Below are 17252 nucleotides of genomic sequence, written 5' to 3'. Positions count from 1 at the left end.
CAAAAACACTCCATTTTGCATTAACATTCAGCTGTGTGGGAAAAATAAACACACATGCGCGCTGGCCCCAGACTGAATCCAGCAGGCAGGTTAACAAAGAGAGTAACTGTGCCAGTCAACCTGAATGTGGTTTTAGGAGGCTTCCCACATACCACTATATGAATACCTTGCTGGTACTCTAGTTCCACGTCACCTACATGATTCTTAGACATTTAGAAAAACTTTCGCTCACTGTCATATGAATATACAGTTGAGATACACATGTTCCAAACCCGGAAGAGGGAGGGGGGCTTGGAGGGTAACAATGTGGCAACAGATAGGGCATCTGACCACCCATTTAACTAAGCATGCCAAATTCATTAATAACCATGCCGACCCTGCACTGATCCGGGACTAAGGCACAAGCAAATGAAAAAGACTGAGCTGTGAAAAAGATATGTTCCCAGTAGATTCCACATAATTTGACCAAAGCACAAAAACATGCACGAGTCAATTGCATACGGAAATGCAAAATTCATATTTACAACACTGTAACTGTTTGATATATTCATACAAGCTGGAAACTATGCAGCAATTGACAGTCTGGGCATTTCAAGACGGACAGAAGCCAACAAAAGTGGTTCATTCACAAAATACTTTCAAGAAAATTAGCATTCATTTCATTGTTTACTCTGGACATGCCACAACCATTGCATCATAGGACTGAAGAACAATTAATGTTAAATGCTGTATAACAATTTGTTTGCCACGAATTATCAACTGATCACGGAAAACTATCAGAACTGTCAAATCATTCTACATAGTGACAACACAAGTTGTCACAGAGCATGTCAAACAATGATTGCCCGACAGAGAAAAACATTGAATAATTTTGATTTATTGGCAAACAATTTCATTTAGTTCCCTTACAACAAACACACAATGTATAGTGATTTTTATCACCTCAAGAAGCTGTTGAACCTTTCTACAACCAATCTAAATAAAAAAGTTCTAACAAGAGAGCTCAGACCTGGTTTATCAAACACATGCAAAACTGTGTTTTTTTCTTTTCCTTCACTGTTTTTGAAAAAAAAAAAAAAAAAATCAAAGCTCATACTGATGCAGTGAATCCATATGTTGCAGCACCAGAAAAGTTATGTTTGGATTACCGACCACAACTCACATTCACAAATACCTGTCACATGACTGTTTAACCAACACTGGAAGGCCATTTTCGTTGATGTTACAAGGCCAGATTACTCAATCATCCAGATTATTGCCATAATTTTTCCCTGTTTCACAGGTAGCCCTGCCTTCGATGGCATAAGTGATGCACGTGACCGGACTGGAGTAGGTGGTGGTGAGAGGATGTATGGGACAGGTCTTGCAGTGGGTCTATTACAGTCTGTGCCATCTGGATCCTTCCCACCAATACCAGCTTTTCTGAGATGTACAGGCGGGGAACTCTCCTCGCAATATATCCTATGTTTCTGAACCCTCTTTGCCTCAATTGTTCTTACCCACCTACTCCCTTGCCTATTCCCATCCCAGCACTACACAGCCACTCACAATCTTTTTACTTCCCTCCTTTTCCATTACCCCTGCCCCACATCTAACCTCCAGACTGCACCCAGCTGCTCTACCCTCTCTCCACCTCATCTCTGAATGCTTCCACAAGCAGCACTTTACCGTTCCCCACCCCCACCTTCTATCCCTCCCCCTACCTGCCCCAGTCTCCTCCTTAAGTTCATCACCTGGATGCTTCTCCCATCAATGCACTGTTACTCGCAGTCTGGTCTCAGCATACACAGTGTGTGGTCATGTGTGTGTAAGAGTTGTGTTTCTATATATAGTGTGTGTGTGTGTGTGTGTGTGTGTGTGTGTGTGTGTGTGTGTGTGTTTTTACTATTTCCGATGAAGGCCTCGTTAGCCAAATGCTTACATTCTGACAGTCTTTTCGTTGTGCCTCTCCGCAACTCAGCATCTCCGCTATATGGTGAGTAGCAACTATTCTTTTCATAATGTTCCCATATTCCATCCTCGACTTTCCATTGCTTGAGGTATCGAATTTAACTTATGAAAGGAGAAGATACAAAATGCATAAAATGAAGTAGACAAAAGGGAATACAAATGTCTAAAAAATGAGACTGACAGGAAGCGCACAATGGCTATGCAAGAATCTAGAGAAGAAATGTAAAGATTTAGAAGCATACTTCACTAGGGAACAGATAGAGACTGCCTACAGTGAAACTAAAGAGGCCTTTGGAGAAAAGATAAGCAGCTGTATTAAAATCCAGTGTTAAGATTGAAAACCAGTCCCAAGCTAAGAAGGGAAAGATGGAAGGTGGAAGGAGAACATGAAGGGTCTATTCGTGGGAGATGTACTTGATGGCAATATTATACACTGAGATGACAAAAGTCATGGGATAGTGTACGCACATATGCAGATGGTGGTAGTATCACGAACATAAGGTATAAAAGAGCAGTGCATTAGCAGTGCTGTCGTTTGTACTTCGGTGATTCATGTGAAGAGGTTTTAGAGTTGATTATGGCTGTATGGGGGGAATTAACAAACTCTGAACACAGAATGGTAGTTGGAGCACGGGACATTCCATTTCGGAAATTGTTGAGGAATCCAGTATTCTGAGATCCAAGTACCAAGAATACCAACTTTCAGTCTTACTTCTTACCACGGACAACGCAGTAGCTGATGGCTTTCACTTAACTGAGAGCAGCAGTATTTATGTACAGTTGTCGGTGCTAACAGACAAGCAATACTGTTTGAAACAATGCTGAAATTAATGTGGAACGTATAACAAACATATCTCTTAGGATAGTGCATTGAAATTTAGCATTAATGAGCTGTGGCAGCAGACAACTGAAGCGAGTGCCTTTGTTAACAGCAAGACATCACCTACAGCGCCTCTCCTGGGCTCATGACCATAACGGTTGGAGCATAGACAACTGGATAACCATGGCCTGGTCAGATGAGTCCCAATTTCAGTTGGTAAGAGCTGATGGTACGGTTTGAGTGTGATGCAGACTGCATAAAGCCATGAACCCAAGTTGTCGACAAGGCACTGTGCAAGCTGGTGGTGAGTCCATAAAGGTGTGGGCTGTGTTTACATGGAATGGACTGTGTGCTCTGGTCCAACTGAACCAATCATTGACTGAAAATGGTTATGTTTGACTAATGGCGACCATTTACAGCCATTCATGAACTTCAGGTTCCCAAACGACGATAGAATTTTTATGGATGTCAATGCGCCACGTCATGGGCCATAACTGTTCATGGTTGGTTTGAAAAACATTCTGGACAATTCAAGTGAATTCACATCATAAAGGAAGACCAAGTGATGAACACAGTAAGCAGATTCAAAAAGATGTAAGTTGCAGAAGTTATTCGGAGATGATGAGGCTTGCACAGGATAGAGTAGCATGGAGAGCTGTATAAAACCAGTCTTCGTACTGAACAACAATTGTTTAACCAGAGATAGTAACATCAAAGACTTCAGACAAGTTTCATTGTTACAGCATTAATTTTATCATTATCAATGCCACTGACTTGCTCATGCTTCTAGGAAGAAAGACATTATCACCACAATCTTACCATCCACATTTCTGAAAGTCAGGCATCAAGTCTAACGCCAACATTACTATCAGTATATCATTAAGCATCTCTTTACATAAGGGTTGCTCATTCATCGCATTACTTTAACAAGTGCACTAAGATGCAGGTATTGTTTCAAATTTTCAAACACAATATAAGAAACTGGGCCTACTGTTCCATCATGCAGCGGCTTGGGTGGGTGGAGGATGGGTTGGTGAGAGGATGGGTGGGCGGGTGTACTGTTTCAAAGAACAGAGAGCAAGCAACTTGTTTGTTCCATTGAAATAAAATGTATTTGGTGCACGACAGTTACTTTTTATTGAAATAAATATTCACTTTGAACAAGTATTCTGGAAGTGTAATTAGGAGAGAGGATAAATGGTACAATTTACAAGCCATATGGCTGTTTCATAAGGACCCACTGTAAATGGATTTTATTTGAGTTATGATGCATGACTTTTTCTATATAATTCAAATAATGCGTCAAATGCGTGTACTTTACGATCTGTTTGTCCTACTTCTTTTCCATATTGGTGAACAGCAGAACTCTCCACACAGTTTTCAAACAAATATTAAAGAACAAGGCTGAGAGATTAACATTGTGCCTCTAATACACATTTAACAGAAAATTCTCACACATACAGGTACCAAATCTATACAAGTACACTAGTGAAATAATGTCAACATTTGGTTTCATCCGTGCATGGCAGTTTATTCTCTGAAGTCAACAACAAACATGTTTTACTACACCATTCACCCATGTTAGTCACAGCAATTGTAGCTCACACTTGTATCAGTTGTTGATGCTACTCTAAATAGCAAATATATGTGATGGAATAAATAAAGATGTTCTACTCATTGGAAAAATTAAAATTTCTCACAAAAAATGTAGACTAGCAAAGTGTTCCTCAAATCCCTGAAGTTAACTTTTCCTGCTTTCCATGACAGGACCACATTACCTCAGCTTCTGTGATCTGATTGCTTCATAACAGACAATGTACATTTTACAAGCAACTGAGAGGTGCAACAGGGAATGGTAATGTAGCCTTGTGTTTCGTTGTGTTGTGAGATTAGTAGACTTACGTCAAGCAGAACAATGGTTGTATACCATAATTTTCAACTGAAGATCTCTTAAAAATATGTTATAGATATTTTTCCCCCAGGAAGGACCCTCATTTCCACTCATATCATATGATCTATTCAGTTCACTGGAGATCCCAGATTTTGATGTTCTAAGAACACAGCAACAAGTTAAGAATAAGTTTATATTATATCTATTGCACATACAACACCATACATTTTAAATTAGTCAGTAACAGATATCTACCTGTTGAGCATAGCACCTCACAAGTAGCCCACATCTTAGGAAGTTAATTAGGAGCAAAAATTGCTAGTTGCTTTACATCACATTATACAAGTTAACTGTAAGCAGTACACAGTTACTGACAAAGGCATAAAGAAAATGAGAAAATCTGAAAATAATTAAAAATCTATCTAAAACTTACCCTCTTTAACTACACCTCCCTTCATGAATACAAAGGAAAGGACAATCATAAGCAGTATTTGTTGAGACTTCATAGAATCTGATACAAATCTGCTTGAACTTGGTATATCTTTGTACCTAAACTGGTTTATTAGTATGTAAGATTTGTTTCCAGCTGATGTACCAACTTCAGCAACATCAATGCCATAGTCCTGTAAAAGTTTACAGCATATATTTCTCTAGGTGGCATAGAAAATCATGTAAATAACACAATATATTAAAAATATAATGGAAGGAAACATTCCACGTGGGAAAAATTATATATAAAAATTATATATAAAAATTATATATAAAAACAAAGATGAGGTGACTTACCGAACAAAAGCGCTGGCAGGTCGATAGACACACAAACAAACACAAACATACACACAAAATTCAAGCTTTCGCAACAAACTGTTGCCTCATCAGGAAAGAGGGAAGGAGAGGGGAAGACGAAAGGAAGTGGGTTTTAAGGGAGACATATATGTCTGCTTGTGTCTGTATGTGTGGATGGATATGTGCGTGTGTGCGAGTGTATACCTGTCCTTTTTTCCCCCCTAAGGTAAGTCTTTCCGCTCCCGGGATTGGAATGACTCCTTACCCTCTCCCTTAAAACCCACTTCCTTTCGTCTTCCCCTCTCCTTCCCTCTTTCCTGATGAGGCAACAGTTTGTTGCGAAAGCTTGAATTTTGTGTGTATGTTTGTGTTTGTTTGTGTGTCTATCGACAATATATTAAAACATATTTATAAGACAGATGAGAACCATGTTCAACATTAGTAGTTTCATACAACTTGTCTCTTTATATCTGCATATTCTAGTTTAGTTGTATATTCTAGATTAGTTGTTGCCACATTTTAGTTTCATATTTCATACACATCACCAAGACAATGAGTGAACCTCACTTTGTAATTGTCATTTCAAAATTTCAGCAAAATCTATCTGTGCCAACATTCATATGTAAATAACTTAAATCACAAGGTAAATTCAGAGACACTTTATATCACCACAGAGAAAGTTTTCTGTTTTTTATACATATTCTCCATAAAGGGATCAATTTCAGAAATCATTGCAAACTTATTTTTCCATTTTAAAATAAATTTTCTCAGATGTTCCCTGTAGAATTGGCTAAACCTAACAAACTTTGCAATCAAGATACCAAAAATTTAAGGATTTAAATGGCTTTCAGAGGCTCACTGAATTGTGCTATGTGAGGCTGACAGTTTTTTGACCATTTTGTAACTGCCATAATTTTCAACAGACTGGGTTTAGTAATTCCACAGCGAAGTTACTCGTTATGAATTCTACTACGCTACAGCATTTTTTGTGGGTGCTCTAGCAGTTACAGTGGAACGTCGCATTGCAAGCATAATTCATTCTAGAATCTTACTTGTTATGCAAAACTATTTACTCACGTAAATTAACCTAAAACATGATAATGTGTTCCAGGCAGAAAAAGTACTAAAAGTTTAACCTTTTTCATGTCATTTATTCAAAGAAAATTATACATACAGTATTATGTACTTCATATATTAAAAAAAGATGCTGTGACTTGCCAAACGGGAAAGCACTGGTAGGTAGACACAACAAAAACACACACACACACACATATATATATATATATATATATATACAGGCACTGTGTCTGTATATGTGCAGATGGATATACGAGGGCAGTTCAATAAGTAATGCAACACATTTTTTTCTGAAACAGGGGTTATTTTATCCAGCATTGAAATACACCAGGTTATTCCCCAATCTTTTAGCTACACAACAATATTTTACAACGTGTTCTCCATTCAATGCTACGGCCTTACGCCACCTTGAAATGAGGGCCTGTATGCCTGCACGGTACCATTCCACTGGTCGATGTCGGAGCCAACGTCGTACTGCATCAATAACTTCTTCATCATCCGCGTAGTGCCTCCCACGGACTGCGTCCTTCATTGGGCCAAACATATGGAAATCCGACGGTGCGAGATCGGGGCTGTAGGGTGCATGAGGAAGAACAGTCCACTGAAGTTTTGTGAGCTCCTCTCGGGTGCGAAGACTTGTGTGAGGCCTTGCGTTGTCATGAAGAAGGAGAAGTTCGTTCAGATTTTTGTGCCTACGAACACGCTGAAGTCGTTTCTTCAATTTCTGAAGAGTAGCACAATACACTTCAGAGTTGATCGTTTGACCATGGGGAAGGACATCGAACAGAATAACCCCTTCAGCGTCCCAGAAGACTGTAACCATGACTTTACCGGCTGAGGGTATGGCTTTAAACTTTTTCTTGGTAGGGGAGTGGGTGTGGCGCCACTCCATTGATTGCCGTTTTGTTTCAGGTTCGAAGTGATGAACCCATGTTTCATCGCCTGTAACAATCTTTGACAAGAAATTGTCACCCTCAGCCACATGACGAGCAAGCAATTCCGCACAGATGGTTCTCCTTTGCTCTTTATGGTGTTCGGTTAGACAATGAGGGACCCAACTGGTGAACAATTGTGACAGCACTACCAACAGAGATGTCAAGTTGAGCACTGAGTTGTTTGATGGTAATCTGTCGATCATCTCGAACGAGTGTGTTCGCACGCTCCGCCATTGCAGGAGTCACAGCTGTGCACGGCCGGCCCGCATGCGGGAGATCAGACAGTCTTGCTTGACCTTGCGACGATGATGACACACGCTTTGCCCAACGACTCACCGTGCTTTTGTCCACTGCCAGATCACCGTAGACATTCTGCAAGCGCCTATGAATATCTGAGATGCCCTGGTTTTCCGCCAAAAGAAACTCGATCACTGCCCGTTGTTTGCAACGCACATCCGTTACAGACGCTATTTTAAGAGCTCCGTACAGCGCTGCCACCTGTCGGAAGTCAATGAAACTATTCGAGACGAAGTGGGAATGTTTGAAAATATTCCACAAGAAATTTCCGGTTTTTTCAACCAAAATTGGCCGAGAAAAAAAATATGTTGCATTACTTATTGAACTGCCCTCGTATATGTGTGTGTGTGTGTGTGTGTGTGTGTGTGTGTGTGTGTGTGTGTGTGTGTGCGCGCGCTCCTTTTTCTCCCTAAGGTAAGTCTTTCCACCCACGGGATTGGAATGACTCCCTATCCTCTCCCTTAAAACCCACATCCTTTCGTCTTTCCCTCTCCTTCCCTCTTTCCTAATGAAGCAACCGTGGGTTGCGAAAGCTTGATATTTGTGTGTGTGTTTGTGTGTTTTTTATCGTGTCTATCTACCAGCGCTTTCCCGTTAGGTAAGTCACAGCATCTTTTTTTAATATTTTTTCCCAGGTGGAATGTTTCTTTCTATTATATTCGTATTATGTACTTTATTATTCATGATACGTAACTAATTTCCTTTTACTAGGAAGTTATCTATAGTCATTCGTTTCTGAAGATGCTTCAACACCTTGCGAAAATGCGACGGCATTATCGTCAAATAAACCTGTAGCATGCGTGGCCACTGCTTTATTGGGGTGATGATTTTCAATGTATGACGCAACCGATTCCCATGCTTTCAGCACTTCTCTTATTGCACCAGAGGATTGCTTACCACCTCCTCCTCCTCCTCCTCTGGAAAACTCCTCTCCAAACTTCCTGCTGTGAAAACACTGCAACTCCATAAGCTCTTCAGTGGTCATTTTTTGGCTGTGATCATCCACAAGTTCATTGAAATCATTGTTATCAACTTCTACTCCCATGCTCTTGGCCAAAGACACAATCCCATTGACTAAGGCTCCGCAGGTACTGATTCAAATGCCTCAGAGTCACATTTGACAATGCACTCTGGCCAAAGCTTCTTCCAAGCAGAAGTGAGAGTTCTTTTGGTACCCTTTCCCACACCTTTTTGATCATCTTGACGCAGGCTACGATGCTGAAGTGATATTTCCAAAATTTTCAGAGTGAGACTGGTACCTCCAGTCAACTCAATACAATGCTCAAAGAGTACTTTAGTACAGAGGTTCTTAAAGTTAGAAATAATAAGCTGGTCCATAGGCTGGAATAACAGAGTGGTATTGGGAAGATTGGATCTTGATGAATTAATATCTCCAATGCCTAGATTGGTAGGAGCGTTGTCAATAACAAGCAAGACACAGAGTGGCAGATTCATCTCAAGCAAATATTGTTTTTCACCGAAGGACCAAATACTTCATTGATCCAATCACAAAAAGATCAAGGGGTCACCCAAGCCTTGTTGTTGGACCTCCACATCACATTTACCCCACACTGTTGGAATTTGCACTTCTTGAAGGGACGGAGAGTTTCTGAATGGTACACAAGCGATGGTTTAATTTTCAAACTGCCACTTGCATTGGCACAGAATAGCAATGTGAGTCAGTCTTTCATAGCTTGTGACCGGGCAATGAATTCTCCTCTGCTGTTATAAAAATCCTGTTGGGCCAAATAACCAATCTACATGCATCTTGAAGTTGCTGTCTGCCTTTGTGTCAGAGCTGGGTGCTTTGCCGAGCCTATCAATGCTGTGGATGCCGGTTCTTCTCTTAAACTTCTCAAACTACCCACGGCTTCCTTTAAAAACTTCTTGAGCCACTGATCATCCTAACGTCGTCTTAATGAGATCGGCAAAAAGCATCTCACCTTTTCACAAATGATGTTCTTGTTAATAGTGTCGCCTTGCAGTTGCTTTTCATTTATCCATATAAGGAGCAGCATTTTGCCTTCATCCAGAATACAAAGCTGTTGTATTGTACTCTTGTCGCTTCACTTGAAGCGTCTATCGCCTTAATCTGGTTCTTATTCTTGTGGATAGTGCAAAAAGTTGATGTGGGCTGATTTTATGTGCATGCTAAATCAGCAATGCTCATGCCACGTTTGCATTTTTCAATGATTTTAAGTTTCATTTCTAAAGTCATTTTATTTCTTTTATGGTTGTCTTCTTGTGATTTTATCTTTGGGGACATTTTGACAAAGGTAATTAAAATTTGCACACAAAAAAACACTTTGTGAACACAAGTTTAGAAAAACGTGTGTTCACAAGCTGCACTAAGATGGTAACAGAAAGATCACTAAGCCCAGACTGCAGTACGTACTAAATACACTATTCATTTGCCACTACCGACACTGAAAGGTGTTCATATAGTTGAACGTTTCCCCTCCAACCATCCACAAACGGCTGATGATGTCACATTAAGTCATTGTCACTCGTTATGCAAAACATCACTCATAAGTGAGTCACTTTTTTACAATTTGTTTTGCTCATTATGCGAAGTGCGCATTATGGGAAGTGCTCGTTAACCAAGGTTCCACTGTATTAGTATATTTTGCAGTAATTCATCATTTATTGCACGAAAGCATATATTTATAACAATAATAGCCCGCTCGGTTAGCCATGCAGCCTAATGCACTGCTTTACCTGGTGTATTAGTGTCAAGGTCTGGTGTGCCAGCCAGTCTGTGGATGGTTTTTAAGGCGATTTTCCATCTGCCTTGGCAAATGTGGGCTGGCTCCCCTTATTCTGCCTGTTACACTATGTCGGCGATTGCTGCGCAAACACTTTCTCCACATATGCATACACCATAATTACTCTACCATACAAACATTGGGGTTACACTCATTGGGTGAGAGACGTTCCCAGGGGAGGGGGTTCCACTGGGGGCCGAACCGCCAATAACCCTAGATTCGGTGTGGGACGGCGGTGGGGTGAGTTGATTGCTGTAGTCTGTTGTGGGGTTGTGAACCACTGAGGGCTATGGCAGGGACGAAGCCTCTCTGTCATTTCTAGGTCCCCAGTTCCATACAATACAATACAATACAATACAATCATAATAATAGCTGGAGCCCACCCAAGATCCATCTTACACACTTTTATTTATCATAGTAACTTCACAAAATATATATACAGGGTGGTCCATTGATAGTGACCGGGCCAAATATCTCACAAAATAAGCATCAAACGAAAAAACTACAAAGAATGAAACTAGTCTAGCTTGAAGGGAGAAACCAGATAGAGCTATGGTTGGCCCGCTAGATGGCGCTGCCATAGGTCAAACTGATATCAACTGCTCTTTTTAAAATAAGAACCCCCATTTTTTTTATTAGATACTCGTGTAGTACGTAAAGAAATATGAATGTTTTAGTTGGACCACTTTTTTCGCTTTGTGATAGATGGGGCCGTAATAGTCAAAAACGTATAAGTATGTGGTATCACATAACATTCCGCCAGTGGGGACTGTATTTGCTTCGCGATACATTACCCATGTTAAAATGGTCCGTTTACCAACCGCAGAAAAGGTCGATATCGTGTTGATGTATGGCTATTGTGATCAAAACGCTCAACGGGTGTGTGCTATGTATGCTGCTCGGTATCCTGGACGACATCATCCAAGTGTTCGGACCGTTCGCTGGAGAGTTACATTGTTTAAGGAAACAGGAAGTGTTCAGCCATATGTGAAAAGTCAACCACGACCTGCAACAAATGATGATTCCCCAGTAGGTGTTTTAGCTGCTGTCGCGGTTAATCCGCACATCAGTAGCAGACAAATTGAGTGAGAATAGGGAATCTCAAAAACGCCGGTGTTGAGAATTCTACGTCAACATCAACTGCACCCGTACCATAGTTCTATGCACCAGGAACTGCATGGCGACGACTTTAAACGTCGTGTACAGTTCTGCCACTGGGCACAAGAGAAATTATGGGACGATGAAGGGATTTTTTGCACGCATTCTATTTAGCGACGAAGCGTCATTCACCAACAGCAGTAACATAAATCGGCATAATATGCACTATTGGGCAACGGAAAATCCACAATGGCTGCGACAAGTGGAACATCAGTGACCTTGGCAGGTTAATGTATGGTGCGGCATCATGGGAGGAAGGATAATTGGCCCCCATTTTATCGATGGCAATCTAAATGGTGCAATGTATGCTGATTTCCTACGTAATGTTCTACCGATGTTTCACTGCATGACAGAATGGCGATTTACTTCCAACATGATGGATCTGACATCTCCGGATTTCTTTCCGTGGGGAAAGTTGAAGGATATTTGCTATCGTGATACACCGATAACGCCTGACAACATGCGTCAGCTCATTGTCAATGAATGTGCGAACATTACGGAAGGTGAACTACTCACTGTTGAGAGGAATGTCGTTACATGTATCGCTAAATGCATTGAGGTTGATGGGCATCATTTTGAGCATTTATTGCATTAATGTGGTATTTACAGGTAATCACGTTGCAACAGCACGCGTTCTCAGGAATAAGTTCACAAAGGTACATGTATCACATTGGAACGACCAAAATAAAATGTTTAAACGTACCTATGTTCTGGATTTTAATGTTAAAAATCTACCTGTTACCAACTGTTCGTCTAAAATTGTGGGCCATATGTTTGTGATGATTACAGCACCATCTATCACATAGCGAAAAAACCGGTCCAACTAAAACATTCATATTTCTTTACATACTACACGAATATGTAATAAAAAATGGGGGTCCCTATTTTTAAAAAACGCAGTTGATATCCGTTTGACATATGGCAGTGCCATCTAGCAGGCCAACCATAGCGCCATCTGGTTTCCCCCTTCGAGCTAGACATGTTTCGTTCTTTGCAGTTTTTAGTTTGAGCTTATTTCATGAGATATTTGGCCCGGTCACGATCAATGGACCACCCTGTGTGTGTATGTGTGTGTTTAAAATTTGTTATTAATAATTAATTTATTATTAATAGATTCAAAAGCAACAGCAATGTGCATGGAGAACGGCTGATCCTCACCATTCTAGGTTAAATCTAACTGGCGCAGAAATGGGTGAATTATGCTGCCACATAAGTCTCTCGTCTAATAGATAGCCAACCAGCATTTAAAAACAAATTAAAAGAATTTCTGAATGGCGAATCCTTCTTTTCTTTCTTTTGGAGACCCTCTCAATAAGGTTACCAAACAGATTGAAAATACAACTGTCAAAGATATGCAAACAATTGTTGTGTGTAATATATACATGGTCCAGTCACATTAATGTGACTATCACCTATGTTCCACATCAACATGCAATAACACTCACAGATGGCAGCAATAGGAGTGGGGTGTACAAATTGTGTAAAGGGGTCACGGAAAACAGTACTATTGTTGTTGTTGTAATGTGGAAATGGAGTGATTTATCTGATGTCCAAAAGGGCACGAGTGTTGAATTACGGCCATGGGTGGAAGCATGTCCAAAACAGCTAAGTTTGTAAACTGTTCACTGGCTACCATAGTTGAAGCATACAGTGTATGGCAGAATGGTGATATCCAAAATCAGCACCAAGGCAACTGTGGGACACCATGGGTCATAGATGAAAGGGATGAACGATTGCTGTGGAGATGTGTACAGGCGAATGGATGTGCAGCTGTTGAGCAATTACTACCCACATGAACCAGGGATCTACCAACAGTGTTCCCTCAACGACCACTCAGTGAAGCTTGCTGCATATGGGCCTCTACAGCAGGCACCAAGTTCATGCACCCATGCTGGCTCTTGTCCGTCGGTGATGAAGACTGGAATTTGCATGTAGGTACCACAACTGGACATCAACTGAGTGGCAACAGGTGGCTTTTTCAGATGCATCCGATGGACAGATGACTGTAAGCGTGTGCAGCATGAAACTTCCAAATGCAAACATCCAGGTTAGAGAAGGGAACATTACAGTCTGGGGAATAGTATTGTGGTATTCCCTTGGTGGTCTCACCATTCTGGAAGGAACTAAGGATCAACGCAAATATGCATCTATCCTTGAGGACTACATCCACCCATACATGCAGTATGCTTTCCTTCCACACTATGGCATCTACCAGGAGAACAATGCAACATGTCACACAGCTCACAGTGTACATGTGTGAGTATCTGGATGCATTTACCATACTCCCCTGGCCACCAGATTTAAACCCAAGAGAATCTATGACACCACCTTGATTGGGCTATATGTACTATGGATCCTCAACCAAGAAACCTAGTTCATATGGCCATGGCACTCAGCATTGTTCCACATCCCTGTGCATACCTTTGAGAACCTCACTGACACTCTTCCTGCACATCTCGTGATAGTCCGCACTGCAAAAAATGTTTATTGTGGCTTCGGGCAGGTGGTCACATTAAAGTGAGTGGACAGTATAATAGACTTTAGTTACTGGCAACGTGAAATTGGTCAAATTAACACTCATTACATGGAGGACACATTGAACAGCATTGAAAGTAGACGGTTGGATATTATTATGCTATTGGGCAAAGTCCTTTTTAAATGTAGAAACACATTCATACACCCACAACTCGCACACATATAGTCACTGTTGTTTCTGAGTACAGTGGCCTGGCTGTGACCCATCCTTATCCTACCCCTGCTGTCAGCCCCTTGTGCAATGTGTCACAGCCACGTAAAAGGCATAAAAAGACACAGATGCAACACCTGTCCCACACATCCTCCCACTATCATATACTTGTGTCCTGACACACAACTTCTACCTAAACGAAAGCAGGTTAACCTGTGGAAACTGCCATGCAGTGTATCAAGTTACATGCGACCACAGTACGGCATGGTATATAGGTACAACTACTAGAATGCTGTCTGTCTGCGTGAGTGGCCACTGCTGAACTGTGGCCATGGGACAGCTGAACCACCCAGTTGATGAGCTTGGTACCCTACTTTAGTAGAGTTAGCGAGAGAAGGTATCCTATAGCTGGTAGCACTGTTGCCATCTTTCAATTGCACACGGCTGAAGGTGAAACCTTAATTGTCTACAGAATGGTGACAACACTGAGGCATTGCATAGACACACACACACAAAATTAATTGATTGACGCAAGCACATGAAACAGCTGTGCAAAGCCCACTGCAATTATCAAAGATCTTATACAATATGGGGTATGCCTTTATGCAAACACTATTTTTTCTTTTTACCCAAACATGCTTCAGCATGTATGTGCCATAATCAGTGTTTTTTTATTGAAAACTGTAAAAAGTGAAAATGTTTTAGGTTGTAACTGATTTAACAAAGTGAGGCCTACGAAAAGTTTTTGTTCATTTTGCTTCTTACTGTGATTTTCCATCATACAGTTTTGCAGGACCAACTGTATGGTATCCTGCACCGATAGCTTGCCACCTGCAAACCAAACATCCCTTGATTTTTAGAAAACTGTTACTGCCATTCCCCACACATCACATAAGCAGCAAGACAGCATCTTCCTCCAACCCTACCTTGCTATCAGCCCCTTCCCCATCCAGTGCATCTTCTGTTCCCCCACTACCCACACAAATCAAGGTCACTGCTCACTGCAATCAGAGCTTAACACATGGAGATGCAGTAACCACATGAGCATGTTCGTGTGTGTGTGTGTGTGTGTGTGTGTGTGTGTGTGCTGAAATCGTTGAATATATTCTGGCAAACGCATGGCAGCAATCCTTCTGCAAAAACAAAGATCACACTGCAATAGTGATCACGATGCAAGAGCAGCTAAACGGAATAGCTCACAATAAGGTTCAGAAGAAGCTTTTCACTTTATTGTCCTTCACAAGGGCTTCAGATGATCACATTGGCACTGTTCTAGGGTTGAATAAAATTTGTCAACTCTCTTTATTTCTTCTTTAAAATATATAAAGTCTTGAAACCACCCAAGATTTTCCAAGTACAAAGCACTTAAAATTGAAATGGTTAATTGGGAATACTTCCCAAAATTAACCCATTTATGCAAAATATGCATAAAAAAAACAAAGTTCTCTCTATGAACTTACTTTGTGATTTAAGTTATTTACATAGAAATATGAACTGAATGTTGGCACAGACTGATTTCACTGAAATTTTGGAATGACAATCAGTCACAAAGTTTGGTTCACTCCCTGTCATGGTGATGTGTATTAAATATGAAACTAAAATCTGGCAACAACTAATATAGACCAGTCTCTGTTACTCATCAGCTTGTAGCCACAGCCAAGGTGTCAGGGAGAAGTGGATGGGGCGCTGGCCTTCAATTTCTGGTCCAAGGGTCTTAATCTGGATACAGTATACAGTAGTGAACGTGTTCTTTCGGTCAAATGAATAAAAATTTAGCAACAGAGAAGAAAGTTATATTTGTGGGCACAAAAAGAGTCAGAGATTAAATCTCCTCCAATGCCACCAATAAGTGTGTGATAAACGATAACCAAAAATACGGTACATTGTGTTAGGCATAAGTGAAAATTGGTTAGCTTTTGGGGCAGATTTGAAATTATTCACCACACAGTATGCACTCAGTCCAAACGTGAATCGGTAACATGGCAAACAAATCCGTCCGAAATCAATAGAAAATAGATCTTTTTCAGCACCAAAATCACACGCTTACTCAGATAACATATTGCTAACAACAGCAACATACTTTAACGAAGATGTATATGCACACATGAGTAATGCAGCTAACTGTTGGTCAATAGTAAAACCAGCAAATAAATGTAAATTTTTTAAGTAACACTAGCACTGAATATATGGTGAAATCACATTAATCCAAGAAAGGAGAATCAGATTAATCAACACAATGAGTACTTTCACAACTAGCCAAATCAAAGTTGGCCTTTGTTACAGAGACAACATACTTGTCACAAAATTTTCGATATCGTTAATGAAAACGCAAGAAATGTACCTCGTTTAAAAATGTTTTCGTCCTCTCCATAACTGCCTTGAAGTTCTTACTATAATCTTTCAGCACATTTTTGGTAATATCTTGTCGTTTCACAGGTAACTTAGTATGTGCCATTCCTAACAAGTATCTTAATGTTTCCGACGCTAAGGCATCCAGCCGTTCCTCAGATGCATCTTGCGAAAGGTTTCTCTGCGACATTTTCTTACTGATCAACAAAAGAAATACGCAAATTCTGTCAGCTCAAGAGCATCTTATGTAAAAATCCATGCAAATTGAAAACAATTTTCAAATCCGCGGACGCCACGCCAAAGACCATGATGGATTGAAATCAAAAATACAACACTTTTTAGACGGATGTTGTATTAGTCTTTCGTATCAGTTAGTTTGAGCGGTTGCCAGAGAGCGCCAGAAAACAGGCGTTACTGCGCATGCGCTGCTAGGATAATGTTGGAAGCCCGTGCTCGGTATTTGCTCAAGGCTTTTTGTCGCATTTCTGTTTGGAATTTTGCAAGTACTGGGCATCCCGTGACCATCATTGCGGTATGG

At 40.7% G+C, this 17252-nt stretch overlaps 1 protein-coding gene across 2 annotated transcripts in view; it reads right to left on the bottom strand.

Annotated features, from left to right (window-relative positions):
* LOC124776417 (non-structural maintenance of chromosomes element 3 homolog) overlaps window positions 1-17013 on the bottom strand; it is a 70413-nt gene extending 53400 nt beyond the window's left edge. For both annotated transcript variants that reach the window (XM_047251411.1, XM_047251410.1), the window contains exons 1-2: window positions 16707-17013; window positions 5095-5284 (exon numbers count right to left, since the gene is read on the bottom strand). In XM_047251411.1, the coding sequence (XP_047107367.1) occupies window positions 5095-5284; window positions 16707-16904 (388 nt within the window). In that variant the 5' untranslated portion in view covers window positions 16905-17013. The remainder of the gene's footprint in view (window positions 1-5094; window positions 5285-16706) is intronic.
* Window positions 17014-17252: the final 239 nt, after the last annotated feature.

Source organism: Schistocerca piceifrons, chromosome 2, assembly GCF_021461385.2.
Source record: "Schistocerca piceifrons isolate TAMUIC-IGC-003096 chromosome 2, iqSchPice1.1, whole genome shotgun sequence".
NCBI lineage: Eukaryota > Metazoa > Arthropoda > Insecta > Orthoptera > Acrididae > Schistocerca > Schistocerca piceifrons.
Note: the sequence above shows the minus strand (reverse complement) of the source record. Positions and strands in the feature narration are given on the sequence as shown.